Source organism: Ruditapes philippinarum, unplaced genomic scaffold (assembly GCF_026571515.1).
Source record: "Ruditapes philippinarum isolate M1 unplaced genomic scaffold, ASM2657151v2 ctg3633_1_1_1_1, whole genome shotgun sequence".
NCBI lineage: Eukaryota > Metazoa > Mollusca > Bivalvia > Venerida > Veneridae > Ruditapes > Ruditapes philippinarum.
The window spans coordinates 53,426-75,364 of NW_026856291.1; the positions used below are offsets into that span (position 1 = coordinate 53,426).

Consider the following 21,939-nt stretch of genomic DNA (forward strand, 5'->3'; position numbering starts at 1 on the left):
TAACGCAGGTCTTAGATTTTCAGAATATTTTTAATATATTTAGAATCGTCTTAAAGTATTTGGTGAATTGAAATCTCCTCGATTTATTTATAGCTTCCATGAACATGTATGAATATATCAATTAATAAGGCGCGGTCTGAAATACAAATGGAGGTATCAATGTCTAGAGTTTCATGGGACATCCATACAAAGCCACAATTTTTAAAAAAAGATAACAATTTTCGCTTATTAATTTTTCTAGCAAAATCGTATTTTTCAACATTTTAAAGCAGCTTTTCGGGTGACTTTAGTTTTCCTTTGAATCATCTCACAACAATATTTAACAAAATTAGATAAATTGACTAAACGGTGTGTGCATCCACTAAAGACGATATAATTATTAGTAAATTTCTGCAAATTAATACATTGAGTTGGCCAATAACGGATCACTAGTGAAAGTTTAAGTGTTTATGAACGAATGATTTTTAAATTCATGATTTAATGTATGTTGTATAGAAGTATATTTATTCCTCATTAGTGTAAACTTCTTGTGAATTTATATTTTGAATGCATCTTTGTGAAATTACTGTTTCCAAACTTCTAGTAACCATGCGAATATCGGCTCAAATCAGCGATTTGGGAGTCGAGTGATAAAAATGGGTCTTAAAACATAGATAACATGTCAAATTCTTCCTGAAAAAGGAACATATTACACCGCTGAATACCAGAGTGCAAAGTATACCACCAAGTAAAGAATCCAAGTTGCAATTGCGGTTAGCAAGTTCTGACTGTAATAATAATGATCTCGATATTAGCTCAACTAATTGCAAAGTGTGAAGACAACAAACAAGACAAATTGTCAGCATTAAATGCATGCTCATTTTTACAGGATAATATGGGACAAAACAGCTCATGAAAGCCTCTTTGCTTTAACTGAACTTTAAATGACTTGATGTTGTGAAACAAAGGCTAAAAGTGCAATCCCTAGAAATCGGTATGCTATTTTATTATGTTGTAAGTTTGATAAAGATATACTTTATAAGAATAACAAACGAAAATTTTAACACTTACTGATAAACTTTATGATGAAAGCAAACCAAAAACATAACAATATACAATTTATCATACAAAACAAGTTTTTTCCAGATTATTTAACCACTTTTTTCTGGATAATTCATGCATTTTTATGTCACAATAAATTGTAATACCAGTAGCAACAACCTAATATATTAACATGGAATGAATTTAAGTCACAATATTTTTATATCGTTATAAATAAGTTACAGTTATGCCATCGAGAATTTGTTTTAAAGGGTTGGGTTTCACATCGCACCAACACAATTTTAGGTCCAATGGCGCCTTTTCAGCTTAAATGGTGGGGGAGGAATTCAGCATTAAAGCTGGAATTTCACATAGGACCTTAAAATTGTGCTGATGTGACATTACACCCAACTAAAACAAGACATGTTTTTTTTAAAAAGATACCCGGCCGAACATAAACTAGTTATTATATTGTATCTTATCCTTTAGAATTCCATTTTATTTAGTTCCGCCCATTGTTTTCTCGTTTAGTGCACATGCATTTTATTAATTTTGCCCCAATACGCCGCTTTTAAAATGGAATGGCACTAACGTGTCATATTGAAGGTTCCATGATGACCGCCGTATGAACACATCTGCGGAAGTTTCTTAATTCTAAACCCCACCATTTCCATGTTTAAATGTTGAATTCTGCTTAAGCCAGTAATAGGGAGCGTAGACGTAAACTTGCACTTCCCATAACGACAATGAACAGGCTCAATCAAACCGAGTCTGCAATATTTTCAATTCTGCCGTGTTTGGGCTTTCTTTAGGGATTCTGTTTTCCTCTATTTTATGAAACATGGAAATAGAATCAAAAGGATTAAGATATTTAGCCTACTATTTAACTTTCCGGTTAAGTTTTTGTATATGTTTGCACATACAAATTATTTAAATTAGAAACAAAATGTAAGGTCTGAAGTAAATCTTAAAAAGTGAAGAAGAAGAAGCAATGAAAAAACCTTATTTCATACTCACGTTTTCTTCTTCTCAGTTCATTTTTACTGTTATGTGATTCTTTATTTCTATTATCGTGAATGTCGTTTTAGCTCAAAGAAAACAATTAAATAGTTAAGGTTAAGTCAAATCAATATTTAAATAGAATTTTGTAAATGACATTGATTTATTGATACGAAATAAATAAATTTGCAACACCTATGGATATAACGAAAAGAGCCGAAAAAGTGAGATTGGTAAACATTATCATGAACGTTATTTTAAGTGGTGATTTGGTACATGTTTGACTCATTAAAGCAGCGTTAAATAATCTGGAGCAGGATGCATGCTTTGAAATAGAACTTAAAGTATGTAGAAGAATGCGTGGTTAAACAGAACATTACTTTATAATAAAAGGACATATGAATGTAAAACAAATATCCCAGAATTCCTTGAGATCAATTTTGGGTTTGACGCCTATATTATGTCAGAAAACATTATTTCTGTTTTGTTTTTTTACTAAATTTATATTGGCGAATCTGATCCCGAGATTTAAGATTGCTATTTCAAATTAACCTATGCAATTTTACATATATTCATTTCTTCCCTGTATTATTTAGGAAGTCCAACTAAAAACAACAGATTTATTGGCTACTTAGAGAGTTGAAAATTTACATAGATTTATTCTTTGTTCAGGGTCATGCTAGGACCTTCTGGGAATTTAGAGAGTTTTTGAAAAATGCACTTACTATCTAGGTAAAATATGATAAAGTGTCACGTCAACACAACCATTTAATTTAATGACAACCCAACAACTTTCAGAACTTTCAGCCGGCCATGTTGGAAAACTGAGTCTACTTACAACTAACTTCAGCTTCAATATGTCCCAGCTATCCCTCGTGGAACATGGTCGATTGAAAATCCAGTTACATCTCAGCTGTTGCTGGCGTTTTTGGTCAGTGAGGCTTTTATGTAACAATGTTTGGAATGATGAAGTGGTGGCAACCAAACCAATCAGGCTTCAGACTTATGGGTATTTGTTTATTGAGGCTTTACAGCTCGACCTGTTTGGGTGTAGCAGATAGTGGCCTTATGTGGAAATCATTATACTCTTTGGGTTTAGAAACATTTTTTGTTCTGTAGTTTCCTAAAAATTACAAATTAGTTATTTAAATTATAAAGAATGGTTAATTAATATTTCTATAGAAGGCTCATATCTTAATGAGAAATATCATGAAGTTATGAAAAAAATTAAATAACTGCAAGCAATCATTTATTTTTTTATATTTTTTATGGGATTGCCGTGATTAAAACAGTAAATCTTTAATTCTAACTATGTGTTACAAAATTATATTGACAATCTGGGCTTATGAAGTCTGCATCAACTGCTTTTAAAACTCATTCTGCAAGCAATCACAGATTATTACCACCAGATAGAAGTCCTCTTCCAGTGTAAGTAGCGAGACGCCCCTTACAAAAGTCCCTTCTCAGTTCTGTTTGATTGACATGAGTTGTTTTACTTTTTTCCTGGTGCCTTTCCTTTGCATACATTGTTATAACTCTTTCTTTCTTTAAGGTGTTCACAAGTTGGTAAGTTTTACTTTTTATGTTCATGTATGCCAGTTTGGTTTTGTGCTCCCTTTCTGAAAATTTCACCACTTTTTGCTTAAAGGACATTGTAGGAATGCTCTCTGGTGAAAATAAAATGTGTGTCAAGTAATGATTTTCGTACATGTTTTAAACTGACAACTGCCTTAGGATAAACTAAAACCTCTTCAGGTGGTTGTTCATCTGTTGATTGCATGCTATTATCAATTATGAAAAGCCTTTTTGTGATAATCAGAGTCAAGACTATTCAAAAACAAGATTTTACAGATTTCCGGGACCATGATGCATCACATTGACTTGACAGCACTTCACTACCAACTACTTCAACTACTGTACCATCAACTATACCAGATGATCACTTCCAGCGTTTCAAAAAAGGACTAACTTTTTACACCTCAATGTTAGATCTCTTTTGCCTAAAATTTCTGAACTTAAAATAATTGCATTCAAAACTAAAACAGCTGTTATTGTTATATCTGAAACTTGGCTTGACAAGTCTGTTACAGACTCAGAAATTAATATTGACAATTATACAGTTATAAGATATGATAGAGACAGGCATGTGGGAGAAGTTTGTTGCTATGGGAGGAATGATATTGCTTTTACTGCTAGACCTGACTTAAATGTTTTTAATGATGAAATTATTTTTATTGAAATCCTTTTACCAAAAAACCAAACCAATACTTGTAGGTACCATATATAGACCTCCAAAACAATCACTTTTATTGAACATTTTGAAAATGTTTTATATAGTCTTAGATCAGTGTTGAATGCCATTGCTCCTGTTTAAAACAGAGAACTGAACATTGGATGTCATCAGAGATTGAAGACCAAGATCATTATTTATACAAGTTTAGAAAATATGGTTGCCATGAAGATTTTTCTTGTAATGGTAAATTTAGAAATGTTGTTCAAAGAGAAGTAAAACTTGTTATGTCTTCTTATTTTACTGATCAATTTGCTGAAAATAGAAATAACCAAAAAAGGGATATGGAAAAAATTTAAAAAAAAATTGGGGAAAAATCCAAAATTTCAGGGAATGAAAATATTATTTTAAAAATTTTATAGTGAAAATTTTCTAAAACCCTTTAAAAAGCAAAAATTTTAATACTTTTTTTTTACTGTTGCTTCTAAGCTTGTGATAAAACCTGTGCTAGCAAAAAAAAACATTTACTCAAAAGCTTGTTTGATTTTTAAAAAAGATAAAATACTAAGAATAATAAAATTACTTAAAACATTTTTCTGGGGCATTTTTTTATAAAAAGGGTTTGAATTTAAACTCATAAGAATACAGTTTAGTGAAATTCTCTAATTTTTAAAAAAAGCAGCTTCCTTTTTGAAAATACCATTTACTTTATATCAGTTTCAGAAAATTATTTCCCTGATGACATGAAAGTAGCTAGGGTAAAACCTTTATATAAAAAGAACAGTAATCTTGAAGTAGGAAATTATATACCTGTAAGCATTTTAAGCATTGTATCAAAAACTTCCGAAGGTTTATACACAGGCATGATAATGTTAGATCTAAAAGCATTTGATACTGTTGACTATGACATTTTATGTGGAAAACTGCAATTGATGGGTATTTCTAATACAGACTGGTTTATTGCTTATCTTAAAGGTAGAAAGCAAACTGTTAGTGTTGATAATATTTTATCAGATTATATGCCTGTTACATGTGGGGTTCCCCAGGGCAGCATCCTGGGTCCTCTTTTTATGCTATGTTAATGACATGAGAATTAGTATAGATCAATAATGTAAATTTATTCTGTATGCCGATGACAGTGCAATTCCTTTTGCTCACAAAAAGTATCATTTTTCAAAAACTTGGACAAACACTAGAGTCTTGTTCATCTTAGCTTGTAGATAACAAATTGTCACTTCATCTAGGAAAGACTGAATGCCTTATTTTTGGTTCCACACGTAAACTAAAACAAGTTAATTACTTTAAAATTGTTTGTAATGGACATACTATTGAATCCACAAAATCTGTCAAATCTGTCTGTCTGTCTGTCTGTCTGTCTGCCTGCCTGCCTGCCTGCCTGCCTGCCTGCCTGCCTGCCTGCCTGTTTTCGCTTCGTGCCCATGCGGATTTGATGTCTTAAACTTCACCCAGCGCCTCCGCTAATAAGCGTGTTTTTCAATCCGCCCCCCCCCCGCCATTTAAAATTGTTAATTTTCGACTATTCGCTTGGCGGAATCGCTGTGCGAAAACACGAATAGTACAAATAAGCAACCATACAGATGGGTATTACAAGTTTCAAACAAAACGTCATCTTTCAGTAATGAAGCGATACCAGTTTCAAAATGCAATATTTTTTTCTTAGCTCAACAGAAACAAAGGTTCAGGGTGAGCTATAAGTATCAAAGGGGTATGCTCCGATGTCCGACGTCAGTCGTCATGCTTAAACAATCGTCATCTTCTCTTTAACAGCTGGGTATATTACAAATTTGGTATGTAGCATCCTTTTGACTGTCACACTTGAATTTGAACATGCCAATTTAATTGGTCCCTTTTAGGGGTCAACAGAGGTAAAATAGGGGAAAAAAACCTTTAAACTCCTTCATGTGAAGTTTAAACATGTTTATTTTATATTAACAAAGAGACTGTGAAGCATTTATAAATATGATCAAGTATGAAATTTGAGCATAGTATATCTTAAATGAAAGGGAAACATCTTATGTTGGCATGACTTTCATAAATGTGATCTGTTATGCATTTATTCTAAGGTGGGAGTAAAGAACTGTTTGCTGATGAAATTATTTGAGGTCATGACCACTGGGAAGATATAAATTGTTATTTATGAATTCACTTGAGCACATTATAAGGACATACTTATTAACAATACCCTGTAATTATAAAAACGTTATAATGATGATTTTAAATCATAAATGTTTTAAGAAATACTTAATACCTCATTGAAAAGATGGTATACAGTTATGGAACACAGTAAATGCTTAATATTTTGTCAAGTAGGAATACTTTAACATTGAATCAATTATTACACTATATGCTTTGTATCTGAATTGTAAACATATCTGCACATAGTTTTTCATTTAACATGCTAAAATAAGGCTCTGATCCCTAAACTCACTAGACAAGCACTATGGCAAACTTAGTAAAATTTAAGTTCTGATTTTTTTTTCACAAATTGCATCTTGTAAAGCATAAAATCTGCTCTAGAATTTGGATACAAATTGCATCATAAACTTTCTATAGGGTCACTGGTAGATCAGTGAACAGATTCATCGCGCAGGAAATGAAATAAGGCGTAAAGAAAGAGTACATGTGTTTTCTGTAATTTACTAAAAAATATGAGATTGTATGCTCATTTTTTTATCAAATTTTGTTACAAATTGTTGTAATTTTTGCAATCATGTTGAATTGGATTCAAACTTGGAGCAAGCACATTTCAATAAATTATGGGACAAACTGTTGAACCTGATGTTTCATTTGCATTGTTGAATGTTTATATGCCTTTGCTTAACTCACAAAGATGACTTTGTATGCTCGTTTTTTTATTAAATTTCTTTTGCAAATTGATGTAATTTTTTAAATTGAATTCAAACTTGGAGAAAGCACATTTAACCCTAACCCTTAACATTTGAACCAGGGGTTTAATATATGATGCCAAAATGAATTTTGATATCAGGTGAGCTTTTTTTTATATTTTTGATATCGCTTGAGCTATGTTCTTGATTTTTGATTCACAGACATGTAATTTGGATCAAAAGTGTAATTTCTAATGTTGAATTGAATTTTGATAGCAGCTTACCTATTTATGATATTTTTGTTATCATTTGACATATTTCTTGCTTTTTGACGTACAGACATGACATTTGGACAAGGGGTGTAATTTGTGATGCTGAATTGAATTGTAATATATATCAGCTGGCCTTCTTTTTATATTTTTTACAATGCTTTACCTATTGTCATTTTAGGTACAGTAATGTTAACATATAGAATGTATATAAAAATGTTGTCCCAACTGTAAATTTCAAACAATACCTTACATATTTTGCATGTGACATTTTGTGTATTCATTCACAAAAGTTATGAAAAATTTACCCATCGAAGTTTTCCCTGCTCTTTTTGTCATTTATTCTGTTTATATTGTACATAGTCTCATAAGAACACACTTGCAACATAAATATTTTTTAATAAGCCTTTCCAAAATATTAGGACAAAATATTTCAGTTTATAAAGTGGAAAATGAATGGTGGGTTAAGGTCATCTTGGCCCTATGGTTTATTATGCAGAACAAACAATCAATGTTGTGAAAGTATATACCTAGAACGGCAAGTTAAAGTTGGGCTTGACTTTCTTTTCTAACACTGAAAAACTGCTGTTTCTGGGGAGCGACTAATTAACATAGAATTTTGAATTACAGTGAGACCTTTAATAAGAACATAATTTTAAAAACATTTTATTTTCGTCACATAAACACAATTTATGTAATATGCCGTCAAAATAGAAGGAATGAGTTTGGCTAAATTCGATTGTTACAAACTGAAAGCATCACTTGTTGCAAAAAACCACCCAATCTCTTAAAGCTACGAGATGCAAAACACATTTTCAAACAATTTTAGTCGCCTCGTACGACAACACATGGATACACGATGGTTGCAATGATGTCTCAACCTTTAAAGGCAACAACCAAGCACAAATTGAATATGACCTTTTAACTGAGTTTAAAAAAATAAATGATCTTAGACTTTTGCAAATGACAAATCCAAATTAATCAAAATTGTTAAATCCTTTGTTGTGGGATCTCTAGATAGATAGGGAATGTTATCCTGTGTCCGTATAGTAGATGCGACGGTGTTGATGATTGCTAATCTTTGGTATCTATCGATGTCAATGTAAAAGGTGGCCATTGATAATGCATTCTATTTCTGTAACAAGTGTACGCAGAACTTCCATGCTTATTAATGATTTCCTAAGCACTTTTCTGATACATGTTTTAGTAATTCCTATAAGTCTCTCTGACCAACCACCATACCAAGGGGGTGTTGCGGGACAAAAGTCCACTAAATGTTGTGTGTTCCAAGAATCTCGTTCTTCAGATGGTGGTGGTGTTTGTAGTTTTCACTCCGGATCACGACAGTAAGCCACATTGAATTCACCAAAGCACTCGTTCTTCAGGATTTTGTCAGTGACTATATAAGTAAGGGCGTTATCCAACATTATATCTTTTGGAATTGATTTTCAACTGAAGAAGCGCGTTTGGCCAAAATGAATGATTCCACTGTCATATCTTACACTCTCTTTATGATAGCTCATGTATTTGCGCACGTCAAAAGACAAATACATGTATATGCCTTTTGTAAATCTCCATGAGGTGTTTTAGTGTCAATACTACAGTGAAATATATCCCTGTCACAGTGAATGGTGGTGCTTGTTTCAGTCTGTTGATTTGTAAGGGTGGGGCGTCGGGAATACTATATGCTTTACCTGTTACCTTGCGGCACGTGACGCAAGAGTGAACATTTTTATTGGCAACCGTTGACGAATACTAGTACTTTTGACAGGGAAATGTTACAGTACTTGCTGCACCGGAATAAAGCTAAATATAAGTGTGTCCCTTATGATAAGGTCTGTAAAGTAATAATTGGACGGAAGAAGGTACGGAAATTTCGTGCTTTCATGTAACGGTGCATTATGTAATCTACCGCCGCATTAGTTTGTCGTCATTCATGATAAGATCTAGCTGTGTTACTATATCTGGTATATTGGTCTACGTGATCTGCTAGATTTGTTAGGTACTTTATTTCTTCTGAGAAAGTTTGTCGTTGCACGTGTATTATTTATTGTGTGGCTGTTAAATCCATCCCTATGTGTATCTTAATGTCTACGTGTTTTCTCTGAACGTCTGCCATTCTTAACAAATCGATTGACTAAGGCCGTAACAAGTAATGGTTTCATATATAAATTATATCTCTGAAAGTCTGGAGTTTCTATAATATTTGTTGTTTTTTATCAGTTCTTGAGGCTGTCAGGAAGGTTATTTCACATTGATGATTGTAATATTCAATACACTACACTGGTAGAAGTTCCTTGGAAATGCTCTCTTATATATAAGTCATTTAGGCCCATGCATCCAACATTAATTATTTTGAAATTTCTTGAAGATAATTCCTTTTTATAAACGGTCTGCAGGGTTGTCATGAATTTGGCAATACTGCTATTGGAAACAATAAATCATCTCTTGTATTTCCTTCACACGATTTGAAACAACAATTGCTAGTTTCTTGGCTGTAGAAATCAACTCAAAACGATTTGACTATCTCTCCATAGATATACACTTTTACAATCAATAACTGACGTTATATGTCGACAAAGTCTTGCTGCAAGAAGTGCTGCACACAGTTTCAGCTTAAGAACTGTAAGCTGCTTAAAAGGGGATACTTTATTCTTTGCCATAGTAAGTATACTTTCGTTACCGGAAGCGAGATATGCGTATGTTCCATACGCTTAAATGCTTGAATCGGCGGAAATATGCAGGTTTTCATCTTTGTGCGTAGATTTTGGGGAAATATTGTCGGCTGAATTTTATTTCGGTGGCCTTAACTAAATCTTCATTTATCTTTATCCTTTCCATGATTATTTATTCGGGTAGAACATCATCCCAGTCAAAGTTTTGTTTCCATAGCAAATGTATCAACATTTTTCCTTTAAAAGTAATTAGACAGAGCAATCCTAACGGATCAAAGATTGATGACGACTCTTTCAAAATCCCCCTGTTAGTTAATAAAAAGTCATTACTTTGGTTTGAAATCTTTGGGGGAGAACGACATTTTATCGGCTAAAGGATCTCAACGCATTCGCAAGACCTTTGTGACTGTATCAGTGTCGGCAACTTCATCAAACTGCATAATTTAACGTCAGTTTGGGTTGTTTGAACTCCAGGATCTCAAATTAAAGCCTGCTTGCTGGAACAGGTGTCTGCTGTATTTGCTGAAATCCAACCGTGAATTTTCATCTGGTATGATTGTACGTAAATTGTCCAGATATAACGCTTCCTTTCTTCGGTCTGTAATGTTACATTGATTTAAATCTAATTGTTTCATAATAACTGCGTTCGGAATGAATGGTGAGCACGTTGCTTCAAAAAGCACTGACTTAAAACGGTATATTTGAAAAGAACTATCTGGATTAATTGGATCTGATAGCAAAAACAAACGTGTGATGTAGACTGAAGTTTTAGAATGTTTTCTCAATATCAATGTAGACGGCAAATTTGAACTGAAACGCAGTAATATTGAAGTCAACGCGTTAACCTCTGGTGGTATATTTATCAGACAATAATTTAGCATTGTTAGATGAACTGCACTTGAAATCAAAAACACAATGTTTGGGTGTGGTTGCCGAGTCTTTTCTGACACGATGATGGGAAAAGTAGTGTACTTTTGGTCGTGGTATCAATGGGATCAGGAGTAATGTGTCGTCTATACTAGGAGATAATGGCTCTGCAACCTTCCCTAAAATCTGTCCCTGCTCGATCATTATATCTTAATATTTCTGTAGAAGCTCTGGATCTCTTTTTCAATCTTTTATAACAGTCATAGTTCAGCGTCGGCTTATGATCTCGTTACTTGATAGAAAGAGATGGACATCTTTCCATTGTAATACGGCAATGTATTGTCAATTACTGTAAGTAATACAATTGTGCTGATACCCGCTTGTTTTCTCACAGTTTAAATGTTGATTTGGCTTCTGTCCAAAGTCAATGGACTCTATCTCCCAAAGTTTCTCTAAATTTAAAACATCTTGTGTTTTCATTATTATAACGCTCATCATGGATACAAGAACCGACGTAGAATGTATAAGAGTATTTGTTTTAATGGTCTTGATAGAAGGTATCCGACTTAAGATTGTATAGCTAAAGGCCCGTCTCCTCTAATAACTTGTATAACGTACCAGTAATGATCAGCTCCAATAAGAATCTCGACCTAAAAAATTTCACCTGCTGAGACCGGATGTGCGGGTTAGAGCCCTTTCAGGTAAGTTAGGTGACCAGCATGCTTGTGATAAGATTGCAGTTGCATAGACATTTCAGGAAATATATAAACTTTGACAGGAATATTTTCTTTTGGTGTTTCTAAATATACTGTATTTTTATTTTCGGACTAAGAGTTCTCTTACGTATAATTGACTCTGGGAACCTTCATCAAATAGGATGTTGGCAGAAATGTAGGTACTTTTTGAGGTAACCATGGAAACTGCTGTCTTTAATAACACGGGACATGATGTTGTAGACTTAGCAGAATGTAATACCGAAGTGGGGTTCTTTTTTCACATTGCTGATAACAGTATACTTACCTGTAGATTTGGTTCTATTTCTACTCCACAAATACAAGTATGATGTCTGAGTGAGCATATTTTACACTTGAATTCAGACTTACAGTCTGTAATCTTGTGGTTTCCCAGACAACACAAAGCCTTTTTTCTTTCACTATATTCATTCTTTGGTCACGATTTTTAATATTTACCACAATGCTTTCCTTTACAAAACACACATCTTTTTCGTTGTGGTCGTAAATTGCATGAAATGTATGTATTTTTTCCAACATACAAAAATAATAAAGTGCTAAACGATCTTCAAGGAGAGACAATATGACATCTTTGATAATATGTACGGGGCCACATTTTAAAACCTCCACAAGGCACAAATACATCACACTGATGTGTGAGAGAGAGAGAGAAAGAGAGAGAGAGAGAGAGCGCGATATATATACAGGCAGACAGACAGAGAAAGAGGGAGGGAGGGAGGGAAAGAGAGAGGAGAGAGGGAAAGAGAAGAGAGGGAGAGATAGAGAGACTTACTTATACAGGCCTTTTCCATTTCTGTGCCAAAGATCAAAAATGTATCATATTAATGTACAATATATGCTCGTTTGGCTGGTAAAATATGGAAAACAAGATCGGCAAAAAGGCAAATTTCAATGAGCGCAACCAAAACTAAATTGGGAACGTTTTTTGTTTGCAAATGTTTTCTTGATATTTTTGAAAAATAAAAATTTGAAAAGATCTTTAGTACATATAATTAATATTTAATTTCATTTATAAAACTATTATTGTGTATGCAAATTATTTCAGAACATGCTTTTTAGGATACCATCACTATCGAGTGTTAAGAGTTGAGTACCGCTCTTGAGTACCGCTCTAACCGGTGCTAGAAGGCTTAAGGGACGTTGCATTTTTTATGTAATTTTGTTTTTCTCAAACTTCCGAGGGATTACTTTGTTTCCAGATTTTCATACTTCACATCATCAGGTGTCAAGTGCTGTGAGACAGGTATAAATGTTGGCACGTACTTCGCTTCAGTGTTATTATATGTTTCTATTTCTTCTGGATCATTGATGCCAGACTATTAAGTATTGATAATTGACTGTTTCTTTATTCTTATATGTCCTTCGCTTTAATTAAATATTGTAACAAGTCCATGTTTAGTGGTCTTTTCCTGATTATTTTTTAATCCTATCTCATTTCATTTTTTCCTTGGAGAATATTTATTTTATTTCCGTTGCAATTGTGCTTGAAGTGAATGCACTTTTGCACACATTCAATTACAGAGCGGTTTAATTTAAGTATATATTGTTAAAGACCTGTACTCTGTTTTGTCAAATCAATCAATCAATTTATTAATTTGATATTTGACAAAAAGCTGAGTGCAGTTAACAGCGACATGTTATCACTATTTAATGATGCAGTCGGAACTATACGAATTTTATTCAAAATAATTTTAAATTGTGTTTGCTAAATACTGTCAAATATAACCAAATCAAAATACCAAGGTATCCAGATTTTACTTAATACAAGTTTTAATGTATGAATAAATATACATTTTAATTGTATATTAAAGTGTAATCATAATCAAATTGGCATAACTCATCCAATCCAAACATACACAGGCTACTTGTTTACGTGTTCTATTTTCCAGCAACGATTAAACCTATCTATTGTAATTGCTTAATGTAAAAGTATTTGTGTTAGATTTAGACAAATAGAACTGACAATTTATGAGAACAGCTTTAAAATCTTACTTAAGTCGAAAATACGATCATATGATAATCTCAGAGCAGTATGTATAGTAAAATTTGAGCAAAAACGAACGATCAATGCTAGCTCAATTATGATGTGTATTCTAGATTGTAAGATTGGAACAAGGTACTTCATTTTTAAACAGTCTCAAACGGTGTTTCGTTTAGAAAATCGTGTTGTTTTTTTTTCGTCAGACTCGCGATGCACACTGAAACGATGGTGTTAAAAGCGCAATTATACACACACAATGGAATTATGATAAAAACACGACGAACTGATGGTCTAACTCCGATGTTATAATCACGATGAAACGATAATAAAGCCGTGATGGTGCGAACATTAACACGCATGTTCTTATTTGCAGTTTCACATTGCCATGTCTCAAACAGCATTCTTTACATATTTTGAGTTAAGTTATTTATATTGTTAATTATTTCATTTTTATTTCTATCCCATACACTAATGGTGAAGAAATAGTACGCTTAATATATTCATCGAAGATAATGTTAACATAATCTGAATAAGATGCAAGCTTTAACTAGAAAAATTAGGAAAAAGGAAATTTCTATTTCAACTAGACAGGTCGTACTGAAACAACATTTTTTTTATTTATAATGTTTTATAGATAAAAATAACACTTGTCCTTCATTTTATTTTACAATACAAAATGAAAAATGATTACAAACTGATCAATTTTACGAAAAGAATTCTGCTATAATGGATACTTGTATTATATCATATTAATTGTACTATCTAGAATTGAGATTTGAAATAAGCATAAGTGTTTATAGGAGATTAATCATCATATTAAAGCACATATTTCTAATCGTCAAACAAAGTGTTTTTATATCCAAATAATTCAAAATCATATTCATAAATTGAAAGTATGTCTGTTAGTAAATTTTTCGGTATATTCCTATATGCCTCTTGCATCATTGTTCGTTTTTGTCCAGATATATCAATTCCCAATATATTTTGGTCTTCTATTGTCCTCAAGACAAGTTCTTGAAAAATCTTTGTTGAGTTATCATAAAATCTTGTCTTTAACAAAGAGGTTTTCGGAAAAACGGTTTGTCTATCAATATAACCATTGAATTGAAAAGCTAACCACAGTCTCATAGCAACGTCAATTTTGTCGAAACATCGTTGCCCAATTTTTATTTCTAAATCAAAATTGTATTTAATTAGTGTTGTTATTTCAACCTGAACCTTATTATATTCCGATATATTTTGTTTTAGGAAATCTAAATTAAACTTTGTCAAGATATAGTCGACATCCGAGGCAAATGACTCTAATTTACCGATGACATCAAATTGTTCATGACATGGGCTACACACACGATGCAATCTTTCCCAATGGATATTCATACTTCTGACATATGTCAAACTAATAAATTTAAGAAATTCAGAAAATGTTACATCATTCACACATTTTTTTTCATAGCGTGTCGCATTTGGTCTTAGTCTCATCACAACACTCACAGCGTCTGCTTTCCAAAAATCTGGAAGAAGAAACTTGTCAATATACGCTGACCATAATCTTGAAAATGGATCACGCGCAAACATAAACGATTTTCCTTTTGACATCAACATTCTAGTAATAGGATTTTGTACACTCCATGTTTGAAGATTGTTGAATTTACTTTCATGGACATAGTGTCTATCGATGTCAGAGGGTTGTTTGATATTCATGTTTTCAGGGTATTCTTTCCCTATATATATCATGATACGTTTCCAGAATGTATTCCCGGCTTTTGGTACCATGCAAAAATATATATGCTTTTTTTCGTAGGCAAAAACTGTTCCACTCTGCCGAAACTTTTGCCAATATCTGTCATTCATATAATATAAACATTTTTCGCGTATCAATGTTAATCGTTTTTTCATGGTCATATCCTGTTTCTGAAATTTTAGACTTATTTTTGTTTTGTTTAAATCAAGATCTGACAAGTTTGCTGATGATATGCGCTGCCTGAATGGGATTGATTTTGTGTCCGCAATCCAGTGATTTGATAATTTGCCTGTCTCCTTCAGTAAAGCTGTTACATTTCCCTAAATGAAAAAGGAAACTTAGAAAAAGGTATTTAAGATTGTTTGAGCATTTTTCTTTCGTATATCATTGACCTTATTAAATTCAAAATGATACTTGAATATGCTTCTTCCCCTCTTTCTCTTTGCTCGTTGTAGCATACTGAATTAAATACTATATAGGATGCCTAGCATATATTCAAAGAAAGAACCGTATGTATGACTTAAATGTTTGATGTATTTGGCAAGAAATACGCCACAATTGAGAAGCACGTTAGTGTTATACATATATAGTAAGAAATAAAAATATTAAATGCTTACCACCTTATTGATTATATCTTTTTTTCTGTGGACTTTTATTTCTGATACGTTGAATGTTCATCAAAATACTTACCCGACTTTATGCGTTAAGGCAGTGATGAGAAATTAACTTCATATATTAATGTCTTACCTCTTGTTAGAATAAACTAGTCAACATTAATAATCAATATATAAGATACTCGTTATAATCATCTTAAATGATGCAAAGCGAAATGAAAGTAGATGATATTTCTTAAATTCTTGGCACAAACTTTGACACTAAAGTATTCATCTTTCTTATTGCGAAAGGAAAGCGTATTTATTAAAAAATATGAATTCACAAAGCCTTTCATTACATATGCATGATAGGTTTTTTCATCAAGCCTTACTTTGTAGCCCTTTCTTGCTGAGCTGGAAGAGTCAGATTTGTCAATTTGTCAAAGCCATAGTAAGAGTCTCTGTAAAGGTTATTCAGCTGTGACAATGCCCGTAAAGGATCTCCCATTGCTCCTCTACTAACGCCTAAAAATATCACTTCATCCATTTTTACTAATGAGGCACACAGTTTCGGTCGTGAATGCTGCTATAGAAATGGTTAAATTAACTGCCACTCAAATTTTCTCACGTTTTTTTATTTCATTTACGTTTGAGACTAAAGATAAATTACCTAAAGATAAATCACTAAAGATTTGCTTCGGTTCTTAAATACGTTTTAATTCCGATACATTTGTTTTATGATTAACTGGACTGTGATCAAACACTGATATACTTTTATTATATCATATTATAATGAAAACAATGCATCAAATATAACCAAACATACATGTGTATTATGATTGCGTGTTTTTGTATAAAACAATTAAGAGGTAAAAGCAATGTATTATAAATGTAATGCAAGAAAATATTTCATACGCATCTGAATTACTCAAAAAGCAAATATTGAACCGAATCAAGGAAATATTAAAAAGCTGATGCGTTTGACTAAATTTCACGTCCACCGGCTTACAAATACTTGTACTTGAGAAGCATTTTGATATACCTTAATGTGTCCGAAGGACTATATCTTTTCTCGTCTTAGCTGAACAAAATCTGATTTCGTTTTTATCTGATCATTTGTAAGCTCAATACATTCACTTAGTGTACATATTGGCCGCTTTGTGCCGAAAACTCTATTTGCTCCATCTTAATAAATGACAGTCTTCCGCCAAATGACACGTCTTGTTGGAAATAAGCAAGTTTGTGTCCTTCTTTAAAGAGCAATTTACAGGTTTTTTGCAATATTATCATTTTGATTATCATCCATTTCCTCCATGTGTCCACTACTTGAGTCTCACACTTAAGACTCAAATTTCCACTCATTTGCCTCCACATACTTTGATTGATATCATGATTAGGGTTGCCATGTTTTGGTGCTCTTTATTTAGATATTGTGAGTAATTTTGAACAAAATGCTCTTTGACAAGGGATTATCAAAACTACCCAGAATTTCTTCATAATTCGCATGAGTTCCATTTTTTTCTCCAATAGATTTATGTCTGCTTAAACAATAATAGTTCATCTGTATTATTGCAAATTATTTTTGAATAAATGACATCCAGTGCTATCCAACGCCGCCTCAAGTTATCATAGAAGCGACCTAATTTCTCAGTTTTAAAACGCAACGTTCGCTGAGAGTTTTCAAATACAGTAATGTGCCTTATTGTAAAATATATTGTCTAATGTTTGCAGGCGCTTGATATACAACCCGACAAATTTCAAGTCGTTGAAAGATTTAAATATTTAAAATCATCATAAAGTGGGCATCCGAAAACCAGCACTTTCTAAATCATTCATCAACAATTCTTATAGCCTCCTTCAAAAACATCTTATATGACAAAAGCCATAAGTATTTTGTTTGTCAACCAAAACTTTTCAAGTGGCAAAAACTTTGTGATATACATTTGGACTTATATATTGTTGGCAGCATAGAATACTGCGCTTCATATCACTGTTGCGCTTACAAAGGGACAACAATGTGTAGTCATGAGGAAATTTAATTGTCTTTTTTGTTACAAAATCTAATTTATTAATTTATTATACCTTACGTTTTCTTATAGGTCCAAAACCTATTTTTATAATGATTGTAATATAGTAAATTCAAGCCGACGTAATTTTTTGCTTTCTTACCTAGGGATTATTTCTAGTACTGTAAACGAAAAATGCACACATTGTATTCATTTTGTTTTACTTCTTATTATTATCGTCTTTATTTGATTAAATCACGCAAAACGTTTTTATTTATTCAAATGATAAAGAAATGAAACATATTTTATGCCATCATCTTTATGCTTTTGATTTCTATTACAATCATTTTCATGAATAGATCAATAGTCATATGTTTAAGCACACGCATGGTAAACGACAGCCGGCATCTTTTTTAAAAAAAGGACTACTTATGGTATAAGGAGATATCAATTCATCGAATTGGCAATGATGCATGGTACTTATATTGCGTCTCTGGTCAGCTTCAACCTCAAGTAATCACACACTTCTTAAATAAACGTGTTCGTATATACATACCTCAAGACCTCAGGACGTGATTGATTTATCAGCTGTAAACTTTCCGTTTCGTCTCTTCTCCTTTGAGTCTTCATTTCCTTTTTAAGAATCATGGCTTCCTATCGTTTGATATGCCTTACTCTTTCCGTTTAAGACCCTTCTCACACTCAATTCAATTCATTCGTCGGAGTTAATGTTGCATTTTTGTGTAATCCTTGTTAGAAGAAGGTCCAGGAAACTCATATTAATCAGACGTGTGTAATGTTTCACCGCTGATGATAATCATTGCTCTTCTTGCGTTTCAAGGACCGTCCATAAACATGCTCAATTAAACCGAGTCTGCAACATTTCCAGTTTCTGGGTGTTGAGCTGTGTGAAGGGATTCCGTTTTTCTCTATTTCATAAATTTTGAAAGGGCTTGCTTTGACAGCTAAACTAATGTACTCTTTGAACTTTTGGATAACCTGTGTTTTTGGATATCCTGTGATGCTTGAATTGTTAAAAATCTGATAATACAGAGCATTCAAATTTGCTTTGCTCCTTTAAATTTTCTGTAATACCGATATTGCTGGACTTAATTTGCTTTGCCTCTAAGACTTGCTTTGCTACGTTGTTACTCTTTAAGACAATAAACAAAAATATCTCTGAGGGAAATCAGATTCAAAAATGCTCTATTTATGGACAGCATGTCTTTTTCTCTGTAAAATATAAACACGTACTAAACCCTATCATAATTTACATGAATTAACAAAATAAATGTTTTCGTGATTAAATGAAACAAATTTTACTCATTTTACATAAATTTTGACGCACATTATTCTGTAAAATAATAATCAAGATAATTATATATACTTACCCAGCTACAATGTATCACAAAAAGCATTGCTTATTGTTCTATTCATGTGTTCTTGTCATATTTAAATTTGTCATAAAACTTTTTTCGAACATTTGTTTTTTTTTTGGAAAAGAAATGGTATTTGTGTTGTCGTAAAATCCGTTTACTGATATATTTGTTTTTTATAACATTATCAATTAATTAATATACTATTAAGCACGTATTAATATATGAACAAATGCAACTATAAAACGAAAAGCGGTTAGCAATGTGCATGTATGCATATTATATGAGTTTACTTTGTAGTTTTGTGATGCATATGTAATACACGTGTTGCACAATTTTCCGCCAATGTATCACAAGGTCATAAAGGGTAAAAAGCTGTACATACTGCCTATTAAACATCATCTAGACTAAGCAAATTGCCTTTTCATGAATAGAGACGCTCATTACGTTATTCTTTTGCATTTATTTATCGAAAATGGCCGGGCTAGCGTATAGCATAAAGTAAGGATAACAATAGCATGCACAATTAGTAAAGTGAGCTCACAGGTTCACATTTGTCGTTAAAAAGGGGGTGATATTACAAAAAGCTAGAATAAAAAGGCAAATAAAAAAGAAAACCAAACAAAGTATATTATGGCAGTCGATATTATCAACCGCAATGAGAGCAATAACAGTAATTTATACAATATGGAATATCTGGTCATCTCTGATACATTTATAACTGAATGACCTGCGATTAATGTAAGGCAATATAACAAGATACATACTATATGCTTTATTCTAGGGAATATTTTACTTAAGTTTATTTTTATCTTTAGGTCTGTATAAGTTGTATTCTTTTTAGTTTGGTTGTCTCAATTTAACTTCAAATATCAGTAAGGAAAAACACTTACAATACTGCCCCTGAATAACGATGACCGAGAAAGATCACCTTTGGGGAAAACAGAATCTGCAAACAAATAGTAAATAACAAAATTAAAAATAACAACGTTATTGCAAATCACCAATGAAATTTATAAGAAATAATTTGTTCAAACCTATATCAACATGTTTTATTCAAGAAAATGGAATGAATGTCGATCATTTTATGTTTTTATTTGAATGATTAATGTTATTACGTAAATGTAATCATATACCAATGCAATGCATCTTTTTTGCTAACATTTTATGGGTTTGTCAACATACAATAATTGTTATTCGTTTTAGCGCATCAGTTCGTAAGGCATTTTAGTTGGATGAGCTAATATGATGTGATAAAAACAAAAGTAATTCGTAATATTTAAAAGAAAAAATATGACAGAGTGAAAACTTACCATTATTTTTAATTATATATATCATATATGCAATAATAAGCATTTGAATTACAACACACACATATGTTTTTATTCCTATAAACATTTTATGATATTTTAAACCTAAAGCACATGTAAATGAAGGAGGACAATACGTTTGATCTATACAGTAATTTACACTCAAACAAAAGATAGTATTTCCTGAAATTTGTATCAAAGTAGTTTGTACTAGTAAGAAATTTCGTATTGATATTTTCTCTGCATGTCTTATATTTCCTTTTGATGCTCAATCAACCATTATTCTAGATGTTGAAAAGATTCTGTCAAGTTAATCATATGCTGCCAATAAATCCCAGGCGAAACGTAGATTTTCATCCGATTAGTAACTCAAAAGTATAAGAGAAAATAAAGAGAAAATAAAATCCCTAAAGAAAATCCAAAACAGCAAAATTGAAAATGTTGCAGGCTCCGTATAATTGAGCTTTTTAATGGATATAGGAAGTGCAAACTACAGCCCATGTCCCCTTGCACTGGCTAAATCAGTAGTCAACATTTAAACATGTTAAACAATTAGTGGTAAAATTTTGAATTTAGAAACATCCACAGATAAGTTTATATGGCGATGATAATGGGATCTTCAATGTGACACGCTAGTGCCATTTCATGAAAAGCATTGTATGGTCCCCAAGTAATAAACTTTGTCAGCTCAAAACGAGAAAACAATGGTCGGAATTAAACACAATGGATTTTAAAAAATCGGCTGAAAAAATATTTTTAGTTATACTTTCAAAGTTTGTTTTCCCGTCTTTTCTTATTTGTCCGGATTGACAGTTGTATATAGGTGTCACAGGTCATTTTGTACTTTGTTATTATGTCTCCGTCACTTTGGTTGGGGACACTTAACCTATATAAGTGGTTTAATTTGCCACGTGGAAATATTTGCGATTTTTGCGAATTGAAATTATTTATAATTGAAAGTATTGGATAACTCAAATATTATTTAATTTAAGGCTTTTTAGCATTCTGCTATAATTTGAGAACACGTTTTTATACTGCATGTTACATTAATAAGTTTGATTTTTCAAGTAGTGAGATTAATTTTCCTCATTGCTTGTTTTTTTAAAGGTTTGGTCTTCACAAATCACAAATGTTTTAATGAAACAATTAACGTGATAATACAACAATATTAACAATAGGTTATTCATACAATGTATATTTCAAACAAATTTATAAATGATAAAGGTATCAAACAACTGAATAGAACGATTACAATTACGGCATATCCTAAACAT

General features: G+C 32.2%; 1 protein-coding gene across 1 annotated transcript; it reads right to left on the reverse strand.

Moving 5' to 3' along the window:
• Nucleotides 1–14,257: 14,257 nt before the first annotated feature.
• On the reverse strand, nt 14,258–21,504 carry LOC132746096 (carbohydrate sulfotransferase 13-like). Its single transcript, XM_060735166.1, has 3 exons — nt 20,669–21,504; nt 20,249–20,304; nt 14,258–15,700 (listed from the first exon to the last, which is right to left on the reverse strand). Exons 1-3 carry the CDS (start codon nt 20,751–20,753, stop codon nt 14,471–14,473), a joined length of 1,371 nt encoding a protein of 456 aa, XP_060591149.1. The 5' UTR covers nt 20,754–21,504; the 3' UTR covers nt 14,258–14,470.
• Nucleotides 21,505–21,939: the final 435 nt, after the last annotated feature.